This window comes from Notamacropus eugenii, chromosome 6 (assembly GCF_028372415.1).
Source record: "Notamacropus eugenii isolate mMacEug1 chromosome 6, mMacEug1.pri_v2, whole genome shotgun sequence".
Classification (NCBI taxonomy): domain Eukaryota; kingdom Metazoa; phylum Chordata; class Mammalia; order Diprotodontia; family Macropodidae; genus Notamacropus; species Notamacropus eugenii.
This window is the reverse complement of record NC_092877.1, coordinates 225,756,274-225,778,492: the sequence shown is the minus strand read 5'-3', so window position 1 is coordinate 225,778,492 and position 22,219 is coordinate 225,756,274. Positions and strand designations below refer to the sequence as shown.

The 22,219-nt window shown below is 38.9% G+C and overlaps 2 protein-coding genes and 1 long non-coding RNA gene across 9 annotated transcripts in view; 1 reads left to right on the top strand and 2 right to left on the bottom strand.

Moving 5' to 3' along the window:
• PCCA (propionyl-CoA carboxylase subunit alpha) overlaps positions 1 to 19,684 on the top strand; it is a 492,766-nt gene extending 473,082 nt beyond the window's left edge. For both annotated transcript variants that reach the window (XM_072622036.1, XM_072622038.1), the window contains 3 exons: positions 4,356 to 4,496; positions 16,021 to 16,098; positions 19,348 to 19,684. In XM_072622036.1, the coding sequence (XP_072478137.1) occupies positions 4,356 to 4,496; positions 16,021 to 16,098; positions 19,348 to 19,416 (288 nt within the window). In that variant the 3' untranslated portion in view covers positions 19,417 to 19,684. The remainder of the gene's footprint in view (positions 1 to 4,355; positions 4,497 to 16,020; positions 16,099 to 19,347) is intronic.
• LOC140512716 (uncharacterized) lies at positions 18,036 to 19,407 on the bottom strand. Its single transcript, XR_011969887.1, has 2 exons — positions 19,226 to 19,407; positions 18,036 to 18,333 (listed from the first exon to the last, which is right to left on the bottom strand). It is a non-coding gene; the product is annotated as an uncharacterized lncRNA (long non-coding RNA).
• GGACT (gamma-glutamylamine cyclotransferase) overlaps positions 19,438 to 22,219 on the bottom strand; it is a 54,328-nt gene continuing 51,546 nt past the window's right edge. For 4 of the 6 annotated variants that reach the window (XM_072622044.1, XM_072622040.1, XM_072622043.1 and 1 more), the window contains one exon: positions 20,843 to 21,991. In XM_072622044.1, coding sequence (XP_072478145.1) covers positions 21,507 to 21,991 — 485 coding nt within the window. In that variant the 3' untranslated portion in view covers positions 20,843 to 21,506. Of the gene's footprint in view, positions 21,992 to 22,219 lie in introns of all 6 variants that reach the window. The other 2 variants (XM_072622039.1, XM_072622042.1) reach the window with 1 other exon arrangement.

The following is a 22,219-nucleotide window of genomic DNA, read 5'->3' as shown; positions in this document are numbered from 1 at the left end:
CACATAATGAACTGCAAATACAAGAATGTGGCTGAATTACAGTTTTCATTAAGTTTTTACTGCTTACGTTGGGTGATTTTCTCTATTCTTATTCTTTTTCGCTGTTGGTAAAGATGGATCATTTTGTGCCCAAGTCCTTGCTTACTGTCTTTTTTTATGTTTAACCATTTTTCAATCTTGTTCATCATCAGCAGTGTAGACATTTATGCAAACATTTTTGTGCCAGCCCTCACTGCCACACTATGGAATAAATTAGTTCTGTAGTCAAATGTTCAAGATGACTTCTATTGAAAGAGGCTTAAAAATCTTGTTGGAAGAAATCCTTGTCTGTTAAAGAACATTGCATCTCCCCTTATTTAACATGAGTACATATGCCATGTTCTCAATCACAGCATTTGGTTTGTACTTCAGAATATTAAGAGAATTGAAGAAAAATAATTTGCACAACTAGGTCAGCACTGGAAGAACACTGTTTATGTTGAATCAAATGCATACTTGATAAGTACCCCTTTCCCTTTGGCATTAAGTTGGAAAACAGTTGGCATTAGTAAGGCCAGCTTAAGCAGAGGGACAGTGTTAAAGGCAGAAAAAAAGGCCATGGCTCATAAAACATTCATTTGGAAATTGACAATGAATGTTATTGGGGAAAAAAGGTACAAAACCAGTTACTCCCACAGTACTGGGGCCCATCCCCCTTCCAGAAGGATGACAGTAGATCCTTTAAAATCATGACTGGAAATAATGTAAACTGTAAATCCAGTTTACCCCACAACCCAAACAACTCATAAATCATACATTTATATTAGTATATCAGATTGTTCTGGCAAAATTGCTGGTAAAACTGGAGGTCTTATAAATGAGGGTGTGGATTTAAAAATCATAAGGAGAATCATATATTTAAGTTAATGCAGTCACTAGTGGGATGTGATTTTATGACCATTCTTAAGCTGTAGTCTGTCCTGCTTTTCATAATGGGACATCCTGAGCTGTTTATGGAGCTCCTGGTTTTGTTTGTATTTTTCTAAAAAAGTGAGGAACATGATTAAGATGTGGGTGCCCACCACTGAACTATAATTGGATACCAGGTCTTCTCCTCACCTTTCTCTTTTACCTTATGTCACACGGAGCTAACAATAGGGAACTGGGGGCCAATGTTAGAAACAATTCCCTTGTGTCTCTTTTCTTCGTCTTCTTTAGTACTTTTCTCTTTGGTCTCTAATACATCTGATATGATTAATTCCTTTTTTATTCTTATTGGAGAAATTTTCTTGTTAGATATGGTTTTGCATTGCAAGCACCATAAAATTAATTTGTTGTGAGACGTAGGACAGTGTCCTGTTACCATAATTAGGCCACCAGGTACCATCCCATTCCCTTCCATTCTGACTGAGAAGCCCAACCATCCTGTGGACAAGAAACACCTGTTTTCTTTCCAGAACACACAGTGAAATAGTATTCAGGTACTTTTTATTAACTTCTCTTTGGCTGGAAGATTTATCCCCCGAAGCCCTGCAGAGTAAAGTGACATCTACTGATGAAATCAGAGCTGATCAGCTACAGATTCCATGACTGCTAAACTCTACCAATGAGCACCTCATGACTCAAGCAGATGTTTCTCATGTTCTAGGCAATGAAAACCTTATGGCCTCTTCCAGTATTGTACTTGCCTCCCCTGCCTTCCATTGACCAAAAGTCTGGGCCATATCTGAAAACATCAACTTTGGGTTTATTTGCTCTTTTTTCGGGGGATGGAGAAAGGAATGAGAGGAGGGAGAGGGTTGTTCACTTGATAAAATGAAGCTGGTCATTGCATGGAATTGCCCGTTATGCTTTCTGAGCTGAACATCACAACCTTCAAAATTCAAAGCCACAAACAAGCGGGATTTGTGATGAAGTCATTACATACATTGTTGAGTGACTCCTTTTTTGTGGCACCAGAAAGCCTGTGCATGTCTCACCAGGAAGTTTGCCCTGGTGGGCTCATAGACAACATTCCATTAAGCTTCCAAGCTGAGCAATCACACCCCTGTCTAATGTTTTTTTGGGGAGCCAGGATATTGTTTTAAGAAGGGAAGTTTGTATGACTATTCTGGTGGGGTCAGGACAACAGTAGTCCAACATCAAAGGTAATCTGAAGAGAACCCTCTCTCTGCCTCATCTTTTTACATTCAAAAAGGTCATTTCTAAGCCAGCTATGAAAAACAAGGCCTTTCCTTAGGAGTTTACTGTTATTATTTTTCAGTTGATTACAATAACTTGCATATCCCCAAACAGATTTAAGAACAATAAACAAATACAAAAGGAAAAGCGACATCTCAAACATCTCATCAATAACAAAGACCTGCGTCTGAAGGCATTTAAATTCTCTGACTCTTTCACATCTCATTCCAAGCAAAGCTGGAATCCCTACAGAGAGAGGCATCTAAAAGATAGGAAAATTATAAAAATAGTAGAAGGATGGAGTTGTTGGTCAGGATATTGTCATTCGTAGGGGAAAGAGGGCCTCAGTAGGAACCTAGAGCACTTTATTCCAGTTAATGCCATACTTTGTGATCCAGCTGGGGTATTAACTTTAAAGTGTTCCCACAGCCACGGAAAATAGTAAATCAAATGACCTAGGATTTTTGTTTAAAAAGTTACTTTTTCTGAATTTGGAGCTTGTAGTTTTCAAAGTAGACTATTTGAGGAAAAAATTTATACACAAAGTTATCTATACACTCAGCCCTCAAAACCCAATTAGCCAAGTAACCTTTTAAAATCACGTGGATGCAACATTTTAATGTATTGATTGCTAACTCACTTTTGTTGTGAGGTTTGGTTGTGTTTTGGTGGGTTCTTGTTTTGTTTTTATTTTCAAAGTATTGATACAAGTAGACACTAAGCACAGATACTGAAACAGAAAATTGGTATAATTATATTTCCCTTGTCTCCCTCCCCCCCCCCCCCCCCGTATTTAATGAAGGACTTTTAAGTATAATTTATCTTTGATAGATAGTCCTCTGCTCAGAATGTTTATTAGACTGACAGCAGAAGGCACTCTCCTGGCTTTCTTTCTTTGCCACTTATGACTCAGATGAATTTAATAGGTGCAGAAAGCTTTTATCTGCACTGTAATTTCACTTAAGGATCATGTCCTTCAGCAGCCGCAGACACTTGTACGTCTTGATTGCAAAACACACACTCAAGAGTAAAGAGACCTGCACAAGGTGTTATTATTCAGCCCGTCACGTTGTCACAAACCTACTTCAGACTTACCTTCTCTGAGCTCCCCGTGGGCCTACCTTCCCCCCCCCATTTATCTGTGCTGAGGGGTAAATAACTGGCTGGGGAGGGATGGAAGGTAAGCTCTGTCCATTAATTAACATCCTGATTGATGCCCAGGAGAGTCAGAGCAGCTTTTTGCGTACAGAATGATGCCGTGGCAGGACCAGGCTTCCCCAAGACAAGTCCGTTTTGGTGGGAGTCCTAGCATCTCCAGGTGGCAGTTGAGCTTCCCAGAGTTAACACTCTTTCGTGTTATTTGACTTGGGTTCTCGTTTGGTGTGAACCAAGTGTAGTTCCCACAGGTCTAGGGGAGAGGCAAGCCCTCCCACCCCTGGGTGCCTCAAGGGTGCCACTGGCCCTTTTTGAAGTACCCATCTTGTTCTTGGAAGCAGAAGTTAGTCTCCTTTACATATTCTTCTTCACCAGGAAACCACTCCCTGCCCAGAGAGAAGGTGCCCACTGCATCTGGGGAAAAAAGCCAGTGGTTTCCATCGTGAATAGAATATTTTCAGTGGAACGTGTTGATATTTGTTTCATCAAAATATCCATTTGAATTTTAAATGCAATTCATCCTGGAATGCTTATTGAAGTCTTTTGTTTAAATGATTGATGAATAGCAATGGGTTCTGTACCAGTGGAAGGGAGAGACTGAAAGTTTGAGACAGAAATCTGCTGCCATCTCCTGGTGCTGGGTCGTCATGGCTCCCCCCCGGCCACACTGAGCTCCCTGGATTGTCTAGTCATCAGGAGTGAGTGTTTAAGTGGGGAGGTAGAAAGGGAAATTATGACCTGTTAAAATTGTATGGTTAAGCTTATTTTTCTTCATTATGCAGTAGTATTTTACTAATTGCTTCTTTGTGTCTAACTTTGGAATAGGCATCCTCCACCCACTATTTTTTAGATGTTTTTTTTAACAATGTATCTCGAATACAGTATTTCATATTTAGTATATGTAATTAAATTGTACTAAGAACAGTTTCTGGTTGATATTTTTTATTAGTGCAAAATTCAGACTTCTAAAAGCCAAACAAAATTGGATTTGACAATAAAAATTCATGAAGAAATTCTACAATTTATTTTTTTTCTTTAAGTATAAGGTACATATCTTAACCAAGCTTGCTGCAAAGTTGAACAAATTTATGCTGGAGAAGATACCAGAGGACACAAGCAGTATTTTGAGATCGCCAATGCCTGGAGTGGTGGTTGCAGTCTCTGTGAAGCCAGGAGACATGGTAAGTGATACGACTTTTAAATATGGGCTGTATTGTAAGCTCCTCTCCTCAAATTGCCTTCACAGCATCCCTGAAAGCACAAACCAGGCTTTCCAAGTGCTTTCATTAGTCAGTAAAGTAGATTATAGTTCAGACCATATGCATTGACTATTTCTTTACATCAGTTATACTCAGAAAACGCAGTTTTGAGTGCATTAAGAAGCCATTTGTGAATGAATTGGAAATTAGTACAAATTCATTCTGTGGTGGTTAAGAGAAAATTTGACTTTTTGTAGTATTTTACTGTAAAGTATTTCCATTTAATATCATGAGTGCACTCAGGGCTTTGAACAGCCTTACAGTGAGGATCTTCTGGTCTCCTACAAGCAATACTGCTGAGAAAGAATTCTTTCAGGGGGAAGCTTTCCCTTGGTGTAAGGAAGAAGGAACTAATTGGGAAGAGGAAAAGTAGGACTGCCCCTAAAATGCATCTTCCACAACTTAAGGCTAAGTTCCATGTTGAGTTCACCTTGAAGTGCAACTTTGTCATATAGGATAGCACAAAGGATAGTTTGTTACTGCTTAATTAGGAAGCACTTAATCCCTAAGGATGAGTGTGCCTCCACCTCCAGTAGGAGTGTATTGAATGGTCAGGTTAGTAGCAATAGTAGCATGCTCCAGTGCCCTTTTACAGAAATCTTACTGTCAATTAGAATAAGGAAATAATTTTAGGATGTAATTAAAGATCTTATAAAGGCATTCTGGCTGGTTTAAGGGGAAAAAAAATACCACCACTACCCTATGCAGGTAGGCTTTATTGAACTTTATGGTAGTACAGAAACAAGATTCTGTTTATAATTAAGTCTAAAGTTTACATAATTTTGTTTAAAGATGGAATTGAATTTTCTTCTCAGTTTTATTATTAATATAAATGAAATAACAAATGCCAGCACCAGCAGTGATTAGTCTACATTTTTAGAAGTAGTATACAAAGAAGTATTTGCAGCCAGTGAAGACTCTATAGAAGCAGAAACTGTTAGAACTGAAATTAGCCTAGGAGGTAGAAAAATGATAGAAAAATGATTTAATAAGTGATTCACTTTAGAAGATAGAATATATGACTCCTGGCATTTCTGTAAAGAAAAAAGATGTCATATAACCCAAGTAATGATGAAATACTTTTCAGTTTTGTTTTGCTCTTGCTGACAAAGATTATGCATTCAGATTTTGTGATTTGGATTTGGAGCATGCAGTAAAACAGATAACAAAAGGCTGATGATTTTTTTTTATAGCCTACTAAGTATTCTTGGTCCTGAAGGTAAAGGATCATGGGAAACTAGATCCTTGCTATAGAATTCAGAAATCCCCCCAACATAATCAAAGGAAACCTATACATTTCCCGGCAAAGTAGAATACAAGGGATTTTTTTTTAATATATATATTCTTGTTCAGCATTTTGATGGAGGCATGGAATGGTGAGACATTTGAATAACGAAATGTGTGTTCCTCCAACTTTAACTTGCCAGTACTTACTAATTGTAGTTTTAATTACAAAATAGACAGATACTTTAAGGATTTAATTTAAATCCTTATTTTTCCAGGACCAGTGTCAAAATCTGCAAGAAATGAGGTAGCATTAGCTATGTGGGCTGAGGAATCAGTGGGATAGAATGATTCGGATTTCATGTTGTGGCCATCTAGCAGCAGCGGCTTCCTTCCTCCAGCTGCTCACAGGGTAGCTAACAGGACTGGAATATACTCATCAATGCAGACTTTTTTTCAAACCACCGTTTCCTCAGAGTCTAATTTCTACACTGACTAAAAATGGAAATCAATGATATAGTTTATATTTATCCATGAATAATTTACTATATGAAAACAAAGTAACCAGGGAGGAGAAGGAGCAAGATAACATTGGTATTCAACTTTATTTAAGTAGTTAAATAGTTGTCTGTGTTGTTTAAAGGAGAAACCCACCTGAACAATAGATTTTCAAGACTGGTATGGCCTGAGAATTGTCAAACATATTATTTAATTGACATTGTCAAGTATTCCTTAGAGTTTCTTGGAGGATTTCCTTATGAGCCATGTGAACAGGGCCTGAGAACCAGCTTACATTGGTGCCACTCTATCAGAAAGCATTTTTAAGAAGGGATACAAACTCTTGCCATGTTTGTGCTGCCTGGAACAACCACCACACTTCTCAGATGCTTGCAGCTAGGGTTCCCAAGCCATCCAGGTGAAGAATATGTTCGCTTCGATTCTCCTCTTTCCAAAGCTAGCTGTGGTCCCTCCCCTCGTGCTTTTCATACTTTGTATGTACCATTGTATTTGGATAATGCTGTGTTCTGTCTTAAGTGGTTGCCATTTGTGAAAAGTAGCCTGCGCTGCCACAGAACTTAGGGAAGGTTTTTTAATCCTTTGGTTCTCACCAATTTAGAATCTGATTCTTCTCCAGAGAAATAAAATGGAAGAAATTTTTCCTTATTTGACCAAAGGCCATAGGCTTACATTACCATCTCTCTAGGAAATTAATGCTTCCCACCTGAATTTTACCCAATTTTCGGCTACCATCTACTTGCAAAGAAACCTGGGTCTTCTGTGTGCCAAGGCCCACTGAAGCGGATAGCTCAGGAAATAGCCAAGGAAAACCAAGGATCCCTCAAGTCTTCACAGCTTTTCTTTTGAAAAAATCTTTTTAAAAACCTTAAATCCATTGAGCTGTTCTATTCTTACTTAGGCCTAAGTAAATCTTAAAAGAATCATTATATTTCAAGCCAAGTTAGCACAAATAACCAATGATTTCATGAAATGCCTGTTGAAAGAGTGAAGACATTTATAAACGTTGGGAGCAAGTATATCAGAGAGATCCAAGTAGAACATTTCATTTGACTTATTAAATCCTGAAACATTTAGTAAAAGTAGAACACTAAAACAACAGAAAGGTGAATTTTGTTTTGAACCTCAATGGTTATTTTCAAGGTGACCAAGTACAGTTGGAACTCTGCAACTTGTATTTAAAATCCAGAGTTGTTTGCAATGAAAGTTCCCCTTCCCTAAGCATTTAAGAGAAATTTTACCATACTTAGGAACAACAGTGTGACTTCCTTAAAGTTCTCTAAAATATATTTCTTTTCATTTAACATTTAATGTGATGGTTATTTCCTTTCTTTGAAAGGCCTCCACTTTTCTTTTCTATATAGCTGACAAGCTAACTTTGTCTTTTGTGTATTATTGTTTACCATCTGGAACCAGATATTAGTAAATCAGACCCTAGTTAGTAGATGAGGGGTGGTGGTGAGGAGGTGGAGCAGGTATTTTCAAAGAATTAGAAATTTAATTCAAAAGAAAACTGAATACTAAATCATTATACATTATCATTATACAGATTAGAGAAGGAAAGCAATATTTGCCTTATATAAAATAGAGGCATTTTTTTCAATGACTGATTTTAATATGTTTCTATACATGCTAAACCTTAAACCTTAAAAACACTGATACTAATTAATTAAAGCCACCATTTTTTCCATAACTAGCATTTTCTAGTGGGTATAATTTTTCATCATATCTTTTAACAGAAAAAAATTTTTTTCCTTCAGTTAAAACCCTGGAAGAATGTTTTTTCCTTCTCTACATTACCACGTGACTCAGGACTGATGAACTTATTGCACAATTTTTGTTTTGACTTTGAAGTGTAAAAGAAAGTGTGCATGAATACTTTGTTTTGTTAGCCCTTTGATTCTCCTGGTGTCAAGGAAAAAAACCCAAAAAATCCCAAGGGAAAATTTTAGCATTGTATTTAATTCAAGCCCTTCCTGGTTGTGTTTAGATTCAGTAATCATCTCTGATTTGCATTGAAAATATTCATCTCATCTTTAAAAAGAGGCCTGCAAAGGGCTGTATTCAAGTTACAATCATGGGATAACGTTTTCCTCTAAGGAGAATACAGTTCTTTATTATTTTACAAACTCAGGTAAAATAACAGGCTGGCAAAAGGTACCTGTTGATTTTCATGTCATCTCCTTTGGTTACAGATTTTGTTTTCCCATTGCCCAGTACATATTCTGACTTGGCAGCACCTACCAGAAAAAGTGGCAGTAGGGCTGAGATATGGAAGAACTCCATTGTAAGGGAACTGGCATTTAAAGGCAGGCAGCCTTGACTAGAGGAGCTATGGCTTTGCTCACAGTTTTCTTAGGTGGTCTGCAGTATTGTGGATCACATAAACAACCCAACTGCCCCTGGTGGTCAATCATTGGCCACAGTACCCCCGCCCCCTCTGGCTCTTTCCTACTGATCTCTGATCCTTCCAAGGGAAGGATATTTCTAAGAGAGTTGAAGCCTGTACTGATTTGGGAAAGGCAGACGCGTGCTCCATTTCAGAATATAGAATTAATACTTCCCTTTTTTCTCAAAATTGTTTGGTTCATAGCTGAATTGGGAAAGATTATGAATAAGAGAGGCATTCCTTTTTTTTAGCTTTTAAAAGAGACAGTGCTGAGCCAGATTTGAAAGCTCTTTCATTATGAAGTATTTGGAGTATCTCAGGATTAGATTGGACGCTGCTGACAATGGACTTATGGAACATAACCATTAGATACTGTCTATACCCCTGTTTGGGGAGTGAGAGGGGAGTTCTTTTGGCTCAGCCTAGGAACCAGCCTGATGACCTGAAAGGTTTTTCAATCTCCGATGCCTTTGATTCCCATTTATAATGATAGCACTACTTAATTATTTTACGATGGGAGTTATTCATGCTCTTTACTGAAATTCCCTAACTTCTAACACATCTAAACATACGAATGAGTGCATAAAGAAGTATGCATTCTTTGTTTTCTGTTTGCAGAAAACTACTTATGTAAAACTACTTACTACTTTATGTAAGTCTTGGACCTCTTAAAATGTGTACATTCTGTTACTTTTGAAATGGCATGTCAAATTTTGTTTACTAGGAGGAAATCTGTTTTGCAAGAGAATCATTCTTTTATTTTTTGCTTTTAAAGGTAAGATCTACTTAAGGCAGGTTATCCTTGTTTCAAACTCAGACCCTTTTGAAGATGGCCACTTTAAGCCTAAGACAAAATAGCCTTTGTTGTCTTTAGGCTCAAAAAAGTATCATTCTGCTGAAAAGCCTTTTTCCACAGCAAGGACCTCTACTCAGGTACAGCAACCAAACCGATTTTTAAAAGCTGAATGATGCCAGAAAATTCATTTCAAGTAGCTTCAGTTTTTAGCTAGTTCTCTTTGCATTTACACACTTTGGCTCCAAAAGGCCTACCATGGAAAGAAGGCAGTGAGGAGTAAAGTATTTTTAAAATTTTCAGGAAGTTTGAGGGAAAAAATGTACTAGAGCATTAGATTTACAACTTTTTTTCTCCCAAGGCACCCTTCACCCTGATCAGGTGACTATTATAAGCTGCCAGCAAATCAAGTTCATGGAAAATAGAAAAGAGCAGGCAAGGAGAGGTCATTCCGTTTCATGTATGTTGACCGAATGCCTACTCTGTGTGAGAAATTGTGTTTTTGTGAGTTAATAGAGGTTAGACAGAAATGATAAGAGCAAGTGTCAAACCTTTAGAATGCCCCCTGAACAAGGCAGTCCATGGAAGAAGTCCATTAAAGAACTGGGTAAGACCAAGGCAGTAATCGACTTGGCATCACTTTTCTAAGCCTTCCTTTTCTTCCTTTGTAATTTGGTGATGGTTTCATCATTGCTTAAATACAGCAAAAATTCCCTGTCATCTCCCTCACCCGCCAGATACCTAAATATGTTGGGAAGTGAATACACATCTCTTCTTTGGGAAACATCAAGGGATATTTACCAGCCTATCTTCCAGGCTCAAAAAGAAGTTATTAAAATCAGATCCTAGCAGTTCCTTTTAACCAGATCCAAGATGCCTTTTTCCTTGTGGCTGTTAACTGTGCCTTTCTTCAGATCTGAGGGCCTTAAAATGCCTTTTGCATTCAAGCACCTGTGTTCTAACTAGAACAGTCTTAAAAAATGTAATTGAAGGATTTTCACTTTTGTAGAAGAATCAGCAGGGTTGATATTGATCCATCTTTTTAGGGAGCCACAGTGCACCAGAAGGTGATACTGTAGAGGGCCCTGTAAGCCCTCAGAGCCTTCTGTCTAATTTGGCAGAAAAACACAGAATGTAGGACAACAAAAGAAGGCTCCCTTTTCCATTAAAAAAAAAAAAAACTCCATCCCACTCACCCCTCTTCCCCAAAAAGGGGGCTTAATTTTTCAGCTGCACACAGTGATTTGGTGCTCACTCTTGCATTGAAACAGTTGCTGTCTGAACAGGCAGGAAACAGTTTTCTTTTAATTGCTGAAATCATTCGGAAGTGCTTCATGCCCTGCTTCTATACAGCAGATGCTGTGCATTAATTGGCCTGCGTAGAAGTGACCCAGGGTTCCTTGCAGCGGGCCCAATTTTAGGCAGAGGGTTTAAATAGCTTATTTATTATTTTGTATAATCTGGCGTACATTATGTGAGCCTGCACGTGTTATATTTCATGGTCTGCAGTTTCTAATGTCATGTGGGTTTCAAAACCTGTGTTTCTCTGGTAATGTACTAGCAGCAGGTAAGCTCAAAATGCCATCCATCAGGAGCTAATTTTTTATCCAGATACTCCAATGACTGATGAACCTGTCTTTTGTATGAATGTTTAGCACAGTGGAAAGCCATATGCCACTGGCACAGTTTCCTATGCATTCTTTACAGTTGCTAGAGGCGCAGTCTTTAAAAACTATACATTTCGATGTCATTTGTGTCCCCCTCTCCCACATTTAACATAACAGATAACCTTCTAAAACCACATTAGTTTTAGACAACAGAAAGGGCTTGTGTCTTTCTTAAAGGAAACATGAATCCCGTAATCCTTTTCTTTATCAGAAATATTATTGCACACTCTTAACAGGAAACCTTGTTTGGTTACTCCCCGTCTGTTCAAAACAGACCTTAGCCCATTAGAAGGGCCTCCCTTGTGTGGGAAGACCACAGCTGTTACTGTAAATCTCATCCAGTAACTGTATCACCCCCATTTTGTGGCTCTGAAGGATGAAATTGAGAAATGGAATACTGTGCAGTCATCCTTCACATCTCCAATTTTAGGCCTTTGCCATCATTTTCATGCTTTTATTCCAAATCAAATAACATTAGTGAGCTACACCACCTTCTGATGAATGGATATCTGCTCTTGAAAGCAGACTTTCAAGTCTTTACTTTTGGGGAGCTTCCTTTTCTGCTTGCTTGAGATCTTTTTTTTCCCCTTCTCCTTCTTTCTCTTCATACTGACGTTATCTTTGAGTTCATGAGGCCGATGGTAGTCAGCAGGGACACACTGCCACCGCACCAGCCATCCCTTGTGAATTTTCAAGAGTGAATGGAGGAATATGCGCAGCTCACAAACAGCCTATGTTTCTGTTTCTTTAAATCTTTGCAAAGAAAAGCAGCTATAACATCATATGAAGAATATTGAGGACTTTAATCAGGAATAAGAAGTAGTTCAAACCATTAGCACAACAAAGCAAACTATAAGCTTGAAGATAAAAGTCTCTGGGGAGAGAGTCCTCTGAAAATAAATGGGACTTGATAGATTTCCATATCATTTATAACTTCCCTTAATTACACTTGGAAGACTTGCCAGTAAAACTGGAAAATTGGCAGCCTATATCCATTATAGTAATTTTGCCGACCATGGCAAGCAGCTGGCTTTACTGGATTTTATTTCCCATCACTCACAATTAATCATCAGCTGGAGATGTCTGAAACTCTTCAGAATGGAGCAATACTGTGTGACATTCAGGCCTCCTTAAAATGCTAAAATCTGCTGAGTAAATGGGCTGAGTTTTCCTTCAAGCTAACTCATTTTGGTGCAAGGCAGGCTGCTGCTAAATGAGTGCCACTTTGATAATCAGATGCGAATGTGAACCTTGACCCTGTGTCAAAGGAGGGGATGCAATAAGCTGGATGAAAGATACAGGATTCAAGTCTACAAACTTTACACCAATTAGACAGGGAGTGGAGAAATACATCAGACTGACTGGGTTCATCAAACAGACTTGTGGAGCTTGTGACTATTCTGTAAGCCTAACACTGAAGACGTCCTGTCACAATCAGTAAGTCTTTAGCAGATGCTTCACAAAAGTGTTAGAGAAGTGCACCTACCCCCAAAGATCCTTCAGGCCCAGCCCAGCACCTGCAGATGTGAGGGAAAACTCTTATTATACCTCTGCATTTGAAAGAGCCAACTCTGAGAGCACAGTTAGTGCTCTACCCTTACTAAGGACATGAGGAAAATCTTAGGGCCACTCCTGGGCAAGTTCCTCAGGCTGTGTACTGGAGTTCTTCATCCATCACGTAAAAGAAGCCATCAGGGCCCCGATGTAAGGGGTGAGAAGGCATAACATGGTACAGATCTGGGTTTGTTTGGGGGTTTTTTTGCCTCTTGGAGCAAATATTAACCACACAAGACCAGCACAGCCACCGAGTTTTTGAGTTGGAAAGTTCTGACAGCAAGCTTAAGTCTTTCCAGTTTTGTCTGAGAACTGTAGCAGCACACCCCAGTAAAGCATTACAGAGCCAATCCAAGGAAAACCCAGTTACTGTTGCAGTCATTTTTATGTTAGCTTTAGCAGAGATGTATCTTTAGGTTGTGTTCAGTGGCATTAAGTTAAGACAGTGTTCATTTGGTTCCCTAATGCAGATTTCTAATGGATGAAGTGATTTAAAATTGGATCAAATCAGATCATGGATATCGCGGCGTTCTAGTAGAAACACACACAACTTAATGATTTTGGTGATTCAGTAAGCTCTCAGGACAATTCTTAATGTTGATTGATATCACTGAAAACACTCAAATCACATTAGAGATATAAATGACTAAGATTTTCATTTACAGGCTAAATAATTTACACACAGGGTAAAGATGAAGACAATGATAAAGTCAAAGAAATAGGGAAGAAACCCAATGAATTAAAGAGCAATAAAATGTTAATTCTCAAATTCATTGTCTTATAGAACAAAGGAAGTATCCTAGTGGTTGGGCAGAAGAATCGTGATCCATTATGCCCATGGTCACAAGACCCAAGACAACTGTGTTTTTATTTGGGTAATTCCTTACAATCACTGATTGTTATTGGGTAAATCAATGCTATTTTAAAAATTAACAAGCCATCAAGCATTCCATAGCTTTCTAAATTTCATGTTTCTTGAAAATTTATCCCATTGAAAATACATAAATTAATAGCCAGTGTTGAGAGATTCAACTTCATCAAACTCTGGCTCTCCGTCCTCCATCTGCATGTGCAAACTCATAGTAGAATGAAGGACAGTAGTTTGAATGTTTTCTTGGATTTGTCCTACGGGCATCTTTGCCCCTTTTCTACTTAAGCCAGGTGAAATATTATAGGGCCCTGGTAGGGGGTTGATTTTGTCCCTTATGTTCACAGTTTTAAGCAAGTGGCTTAATATCAAATCCACATGAAGAAGTAAAACTCTCTAGTATCTGGCAGATTCAAAGCAATGGGAAGAAGACAAAGCCACTGGAGGGCAGAGAGAATAAAACAGGGAGAGCAGCTCAAGGAAAGGAGCTAGACCTGGTGTAAGGAGGCTCGAAGAGGCAGCAGGGGAAGTGACTAAGTTGGCACAGTAGTGGTGACCCCCAAGAGAATCGTTGCTCAGTTTGTACGTGTTGATCTGCACTTACACAAACTTCACATCCCCCGAAAGGCTCCTGGTGCACTGGGAGAGCACAGACTCCGAAGGGAAGGAACCCAAGTTCTCTGACAGTGCTTTTGTCACCTTTGGTCTTTTCACGTCTCCTCACCTGTAAAACAAGGGAAGCTACACTAGGTGGCCTCTGGGCGCTTCCTGGCTCTGAATCCTGTGTACGTGAAGCACTTGGCAGAATAAATCGATCTCTCTCTTCACCTGAGTCCATAGTCGAAGTTGAGTGATTCATTTGAGGCATAATTATCCTTGTTTTGTTTCCTGATTTTCCTTTTACTACTATTTTAACTTCTGTATGATTTAAATAGAAGATTTTTCTTTTCCAGTGTTTTTTGGCTTTAGTTTATACAAATCTATTAGGCAGTTCATGGTTCTAGGCTTTTGGGAGTTCTGTTTGGAGATGAACTTCAGATACTGCTTCTCGTCCTTCCCATTCTGTTCTGACTTAATACAGTAATTCGTCAAAGAACCCACCATTTTGTCACCCCTAATTGGCATCACTGTATTTCCTCTGAGCTGCTTTCACTTCTGTCCCTCTGGATGATGAAGAAAACCCTCACAAGTTGGTGAGACACTCACCATGGAATTCAGATGCCAGGTGAAAATGAATCAAAGAGGGCAGCTCACAGAATGTTTCAAAGACCAGCTCTCCAGCACAGTGTCTCTCCTCAGTGCCAGCACTGAAGCTTTGGCATCCCAGCTCTTCCTATATTTTTGTGCCAGAAAAAAACAACTCACCACCTGAACAACAGAGGAAAGGAATACATAGGGTTCCCAGGCACTTATGGCTGCCAGTAAGACAGCTTGTACCACGGGCAGGGGGGTGGGGGGGGTGGGGATGGGGACTTTGAGTCCCTGTAGATCATCTGGGGATTTCAGGAAAGAATATTCTCCAGACACTTCTGCAGGCATTGGACAAAACTAAACCACACCAAAGAGGGGTGAATGAGAGCCTGGCACACACAGCCCTAGAGTTCCACTCCCACAGCCCTTCCCCAGTTTAGTGTTCCAAAGGGCTAGAACCTTCAGTTATAAAGATAAGATCTTTTCTTTAACAAGGTAGGAAAAAAATCCAACCTAACCAGTCAGTGTTTGTCAGTGAGGGGCAAAGAGGCAAAAGGCTTTTAGTGACCATTGATTCCTATATGGAAGCTGCTCCCCATCAGTGGGTTGCACCTGACAGCTTCACATGCTTCACATCAGAATGCAAACAAGTGCAGAAATTAAACTTCACTGTGCTTGGAGAGCCATGGACTGAATGAAGGAGGAGTGCCTAGGATCTGTGCTCCCACAGAGATGGTGCTTCCTCTGAGTAGGTATGGTTAGCTGCTCTTGCAGTTATCTGGGCAGACTAGTATGCCAGCGAAGGGCTTGTAATAAAAGCCCCAGTCTTTCCCTAAGGCCCCAACGTTTGTGGTTCCCAAGTGAGGAATTTGCACAATACAAAACAAACCCTTAGACTGCAGTGGAGCTTCTACAAGCACACTCATCAGTGGGAGGATGTGTCTGAATCAACTTTTCATTTGTAAAATAAATGAGCTTTTTTCTTCTTTCTTGTAGGTTCCCCACTGAAGACCCCATGTGCCATGGACAAAAATCCCTGTCCTTTATTAAAACACTTGTTGATAATTTTACTGCTAAAAACATTTACATAGTGCTTACTATGTGCCAGGAACTATATTAATCACTTTACAATTACCGCATGTGATCCTCACAGTAAGATGCTCCTAAGAAAGAAAGCTATTACAGAATTAAAATCTTTTTAAACATTAAGACTTTAAAATTTGTGTTTATTTTTATTTTCCTAGGTGTCTGAAGGTCAAGAGATTTGTGTGATTGAAGCTATGAAAATGCAGAACAGTATGGGAGCAGGAAAAACTGGCAAGGTGAGATCAGCCAGCCATTGGGCTCATGGAGACTTGCAGTCTCAAGGTGGCAAGGAAAACTGAGCTTGCAAATTAGAATCACAAAGCAAGAAAGGGGCCTTCTAAATTAACTGAAGTCTATCTGGTTCCCTTTATTTATGAAGAAAACTGAGAGTAACTTGTGTAAGGTTGCACAGCTAGTGACTGGCTCAGCACTAGGCCATCTTTTCTCACTGAACATGTAATACTTTTTCCACTACACAATGATGCATGATAGTTAAATTGGGCCAAAAGTTAAACCAATTCCTGCCCTACCCTTTTCCCCCCAAAGAAGATATAAATATTCATGTAGCAAAAGAACAATGGTTCTTAATTTTAATGTCTTTTGAGTTGAGGGGTCTTTAATTTTTAATGTTTACATCTGTCTTGGAGGCAGTTAGTTATCCAACTCTTAGGTGACACAGCAGGGACTGGTTTTACAGACTGCAAAAACTAATGTAAACTGGTTCTTCACAATAATTTCTTCATAAAGAGAACAATTCAATTTTAGATCAAGAAGTGAAAGTGCTGAAGTCCCTGGGTACACATTAATACTTAGTAATTTAGCAAAGGTACTTGGCATTTCTGTGTCAGGGAAACCTTGTGCTCCTGAAGTCTCTGCTTGTGGGTCACAAACCCTAGCAGGTCCTATCTACCAAAATGTAAAGTTTAGGAGAACTTAACTATATTATGGCCACAAGAAGGTGAAACCAATGGCCATACTGAGAATTCTCAAAGACCATCTACTAAATTGTGGAGGAGCACACTGTGCCAGGGAAGGGGGTGACCACACTAACAAGATTATACATGTGAAGTAAAGGTGCAGAATTTTAAGTTTCATTCACATCTATAGGAAACAGTGAGCAACAAATTATTCTTCCTAAGGTTCAAGTAACATAATTTGTAACCAAGTGATACTTTAAAGTATACATTTGTGTTGGTGTAGAAACACTTGAAATGTAGATCTAAGTAGCATGATAATTCTGGCACAGCTATGCATGACTCTGGACAAGGGATTTAACATCTTCTGGTTCAGTCATATTTACAAAATAAGACATTTGGACAAGATAACTTCTAAGGGTCCGTCAAGCTCCTAAGACTGGTGTTAACAGAGTTGTGGCTTACTCGCAGTAGCCTGTTGGCTTTGGCAAAACAGCCCTTGAAAAGTGACAAATTCAGACACCTTTAAAAAAATTTAGATAAGTTAAATGTCTGCGGGTGCTCATGGAAAACAAACTAAATTGAACGGCAGAATCTGGCCAAGGGCATTAGCAATCCCCAGCTTCTGGTAGGGTAGGAACAAAAGTTTGTCTGGAGCTTCGGTAGGTTTGGTGAGGGCCAAGAGACAGCCACATTGGACTCCCTGGTTAGATTAACACTTAAACCTAGTAGGAATCAATATAAATGAAGCAAATCATAGAAGAGACTTGTGTGGTCTGTTCTTTTTAAATATTCAGTTTTTAAAAAGTGAGCAGGAAAAGTTTGTCAGTTTCTCGTAATCATAACAATTTGTATATTAACTTATATAATATAACCACCCTCTTGTCCAGGGAAAGATGCCCTCAGTGTGCATGTTTTGTGGTACCATCTACACTGGCAGATACCCTAAGATTAAACATAATTGGATGTTTTTTGAAAAGTTGAGCCTAAATTTGTGGTTTTATGTTTCAATTATGTTGTGTCTCACATAACCAGATATGATGCTCTGACCCATCATCCATTGTTTTCCCAGTGGTGGTGAAGGACTCACATAGACCTATTCACATTCTCTTGCACAACGGAGTTTGCATCACTTTTGAATGGCTCTATTTGATTTATACCATGAGCTTTCTTTTTCTCCAAGGCTCCTGAAACACAGTGTGACAGACAGAACTCTGATGGTCAGAGACCTGAGCACAAAGAAGCAGGTCAAGTCAGAGTGAAGGTTGCCTAGATTGGATTTTTATTACTTGTTCTTGTATCACAGGGTACTCTTTTTCCAGGCAATTCCAAGTATCCTCATAAAAAAGCTCACAATAGAAGCGTCTCCTCCACCATAGTTAACGGCAGCATCATTAAAAAGATATCACATGCTATCACTGGAGGCATCAGCATCCTGAAGAAGCAGTCACTTCTGTCCAAGCACTATTCATATCGCATAGCCCCATATCATTCGGAAAAATTCCATTTAGGACAAACTGTTCTTCTTAGTCTGTTCCCATCTGAGTTCCAGTGGACCTAGGAGAGCACAGGACACTAGGCCTCTCTAGCATTTTGTATTTTTACCAGTTGCCCAAAGGGCCCATTCTGACCTATTTCTCCCTTGCTTTAACATTGCTGAAGCCTGTGCCAAGTCAAATGAACCCTTCCCTGTACCCTCCTACCCTAAAAGTATCAGAACTTCCAGAAATATATGGCATTTTTGGAAGGCAGAACTTTTTTATGAGAAGAGAAAAATGGAAAAAAACCAAAACCTACTACAGTAACAATCACCACAGGGAATAAGGCCATAAAAGGATCCATGACATCAAAGCCCATGTTGGACAATATAGAATACTTGTGATTGTTTAATTTCTATTCATAGGCAAGTGTCTAATTACAACATTAAGTCTCAGGGCTACAGGTTCTTTGCTTTCTACTTTTAATTAATCTAATTAATTAAAATTAGTTTGTTTTCTCATTTTGAAGTACACTGGGATTCAATGAGCATATGAAATATGTTACAGCATCTCAGAAAATTTTACTCTGGATTTGGGGGCATGTGAAGTTAAGAATTAGGAGGGATTCATGTTTTCAAAGTACCTAGCTCACAGTTCCCATTTAGAATCCAAATATAAAAAATTAGTACTTATAGGGTTTTTTGGGGGGGGAAGGGAGAAATTACTGGACATTTTAACGGCTATATTTCTAGCTAAGATGTTACAGGTTGTCAAATTATTTCCCCAAAAGGATTCCCTTCCCCCCCCCCCCCCCCAACTAAGGGATCTTTTCAGGCAAATGAGGACAAAAGAACATTCTGAAGGGACTCAGGGCAAAGGAGAGAATGAGTCATGCACACACTGTCCTCAAGGTAATCCCAGCCTCATTTAGCACTATATCTGAGGACTTCAGGGAGCCAAGCAGATTGTACCTGTGCCTCAGATCCTGCAGAGACCTCCTTGTCTTTCCCAAATGCAGTTCTGCGTATTGCTTCTCCTTTCATCCTCATAAATACTGTTTAATGATTACTCTTCTTTTTTTTTTAAATTGAAGGTGAAATCAGTGCATTGCAAAGCTGGAGACACAGTTGGAGAAGGAGATCTTCTTGTGGAACTGGAATAAAATATCCTTAATCATCACCCATTTTAATTAGCTATTTTTATTACTATTCTTTCATACCAAATTTATTCCGGCATTTTATGGGAACACTCCTGTGCAGCAGATTTTACATGGTCATATTTATTCCATATATAGTCAAAACTAACATTCTGCCAAAAAATCACCAATGGAAATTTGTATTGATATAAATACTTGTACATATGATTTGTACTTCTGCTGTGAGATTTCCTAGTGTCAAAATTAAATCAATAAAACGGAACATTTGTCTAAATATTAGTTTGCCCTTTTTTTGAATGAAGACAATGTACACAAGATGACAGTCTGTGCCAGTAGACTTTAAATACCAGATTCTTTTTCTGTGATCCCTTCTAAGAACGTGTGCAAATTTCAGCCAGTCTTTGATCATTTCAAATTAGCATTAGTCATTTTAGACCCTGATTAGCCAAGCTCTTGACTCTTTTCCATAATCACAGGACCTGGCAGCCTGACTTAACTTTCTGAAGACTGTACCCCATTTGCAATACTGCCTTTATGTCTCGCATTTAGTGCTACAGTACTGGGTCTAAGCCTAAAGATCTGGAGCTTCATCTCAGGGAGACCTTTACCTCTTACATGTTGCTCTGCCCTATCTATAGGACTGTGCTCCTCTGGAGTGTTCTGCAAATATAACCCCTTCTTCCAGGCTAGTAAAAAGAACAGTAGGTGCTTATTAGTTTCTATGCTGTGTCGTTACATAGTACTTTGTTGTGATCTTGCCAGCTCCATCAGCTGATAGCTATGTTTGCTGCTGTATTTTTGTGAAGCACATTTTCAGTTAAGAAGACAGCTAAAAATAAAGATCATTTCATTGCTCCAGGGAGGCAGCTAGTGTGCACCCTCTACCATTAAGTTTAAGTAAAACTTGCAACTAGTGAGGTTAAGAAGGATCAGTGCCCAACAACAGTTGTAGCTGCGTTCTTCTTTGGTTCTAAAATACTTAGTACACATCTAGTGCTTTGCTTAGAAGCAGAGGCAAAGAAGCATATATCTACACTGGCTTGAAATATCAAATGGAGGTGGATAGTAATTGGTACTTTGTGCCTTACTAAAATTATTTTAAGTGTTATTTGTACTTAGAAGCTTAAGTCTTCTGTCAGGTCTGAAGAAAAAATTGCCAATGCGTTGGTTTTTCTGTGATATCCCCACCCCCAGGCACTATTCGCCTTTACGAGTAAGTGATATTCTCTCTGCTCTGTGGATCTGGGCATTGGTCTTAACTTCAGTTTGATGCTAAATCTAGGCTGCTTGATTTCATCTACAAGCAAGTGGGTGTTCTGCTATTTTGCTAGATTACAAAGGGAGGGGTAACAAAGTCTATGCAAAATAAATCTTTTCAAAAAAGATACAGAACATATACATAACTAATACTATGTTTGAGATCCCTAAATGGTTTAGTTTTGAATGATCATTTTTTATTATAGGCATTTTTCTTCTGCTGCTTCTACAAATGGATCAAGAATGAACCCACTAATATACCAAATTACTTACTGACACAGTACAGCCTATTCCTCTTGAGGATTTGTTACAGTGGATCAGGCATCCCCCAAAGAAGCTTTTATAAAAACATCTAGGTACAGTAGGCCAGAATCAATTCAGAGTATTGATATGGTCTAGTGGGTCAAAATAACACATTTCAAAATATTCATTTCCAAAGTTATCTTAATATTAAAAACAAGGCAACAAAATTATATTATAGCACAGAATGAATTAAGCATATAAAATGTCAGTCTCTATGCCACTGGGTGAATCTAAATTTTACAACTTAACCTTTCTTTTTGAACACTCTATAAAGATAATGCTTTTGGAGCAGACAACAAGAGTACAAATAAAAGAAACCCTGAATGATCAGTACAATATTGTCAGTGTGTTAAAATCATCTCTAAGATAAGCTGCAATAAAGCCTTATATCCAATGTAGATTTCTATAATGTTGACTTTGCAAGTCAGTTTTGGTCTTCCTAAAAATTGCTAATAATGGAAAATTAAGATGAGGTCATCTTATAATCAACATGTGTTTTATTCATCTTCTTACTCATGAGTGTTCCCTACCATTTTTCATCTATTTTCCCGTGGATTATAACGAAGTCCGTGTTTCCCAAAGGAATCATAATTGTCATAGTAAGGGAGATTTATCCACTCTGGCGGGTAGGTAGCTGTGCTGTACACAAAGCATTCCATAATGCTGTTAACAGCTGGCCTCTCCTCAGGTGCACTGCTTTTACCTTCCCACTCTAATATTTCAATCCTCACTGGAGTGCGTTGATACGTGTCTGGGCAGCCTTCAAATTCATCAAGGAATTGCAGCATCTGGTCATCAACAGAATAGATCTCTCCAGTAACATGGTGTCCTTTTCCTGGGACATTCAGCAAATAGGGAATGTTATGTTTGCTTCCAATCACCAAAGGAAATAGATCTGCTGTGCGACCCCGTCCTTGGAATTCCGCGATTCCATTGGTACAACTGGCCATGAAGCAGTGGTTGGGTTGGCCTTTTTTAAGAGTCCCATATACAAACACACGTTCCATTCTGGTTAAAGAAGCTGAAAATCAGAAACCAAGCATATCAATACTACATGAATGCAAGAGGATTAAAGTTTGATGTCTTTAAAATATGTTAGAAGACAGTAGTGGAGGGGCAGGGCAATTAATCATCTTTCTGTTGTCTAAAAGGAACCAAAAAAAATAGCCAAGGGAGAAAATATTTTGCTTGGAGGAAAGGATGCGCTTCCATAACTATGTCAGTGATAAAGCAAGAAACAGGCTGTAGA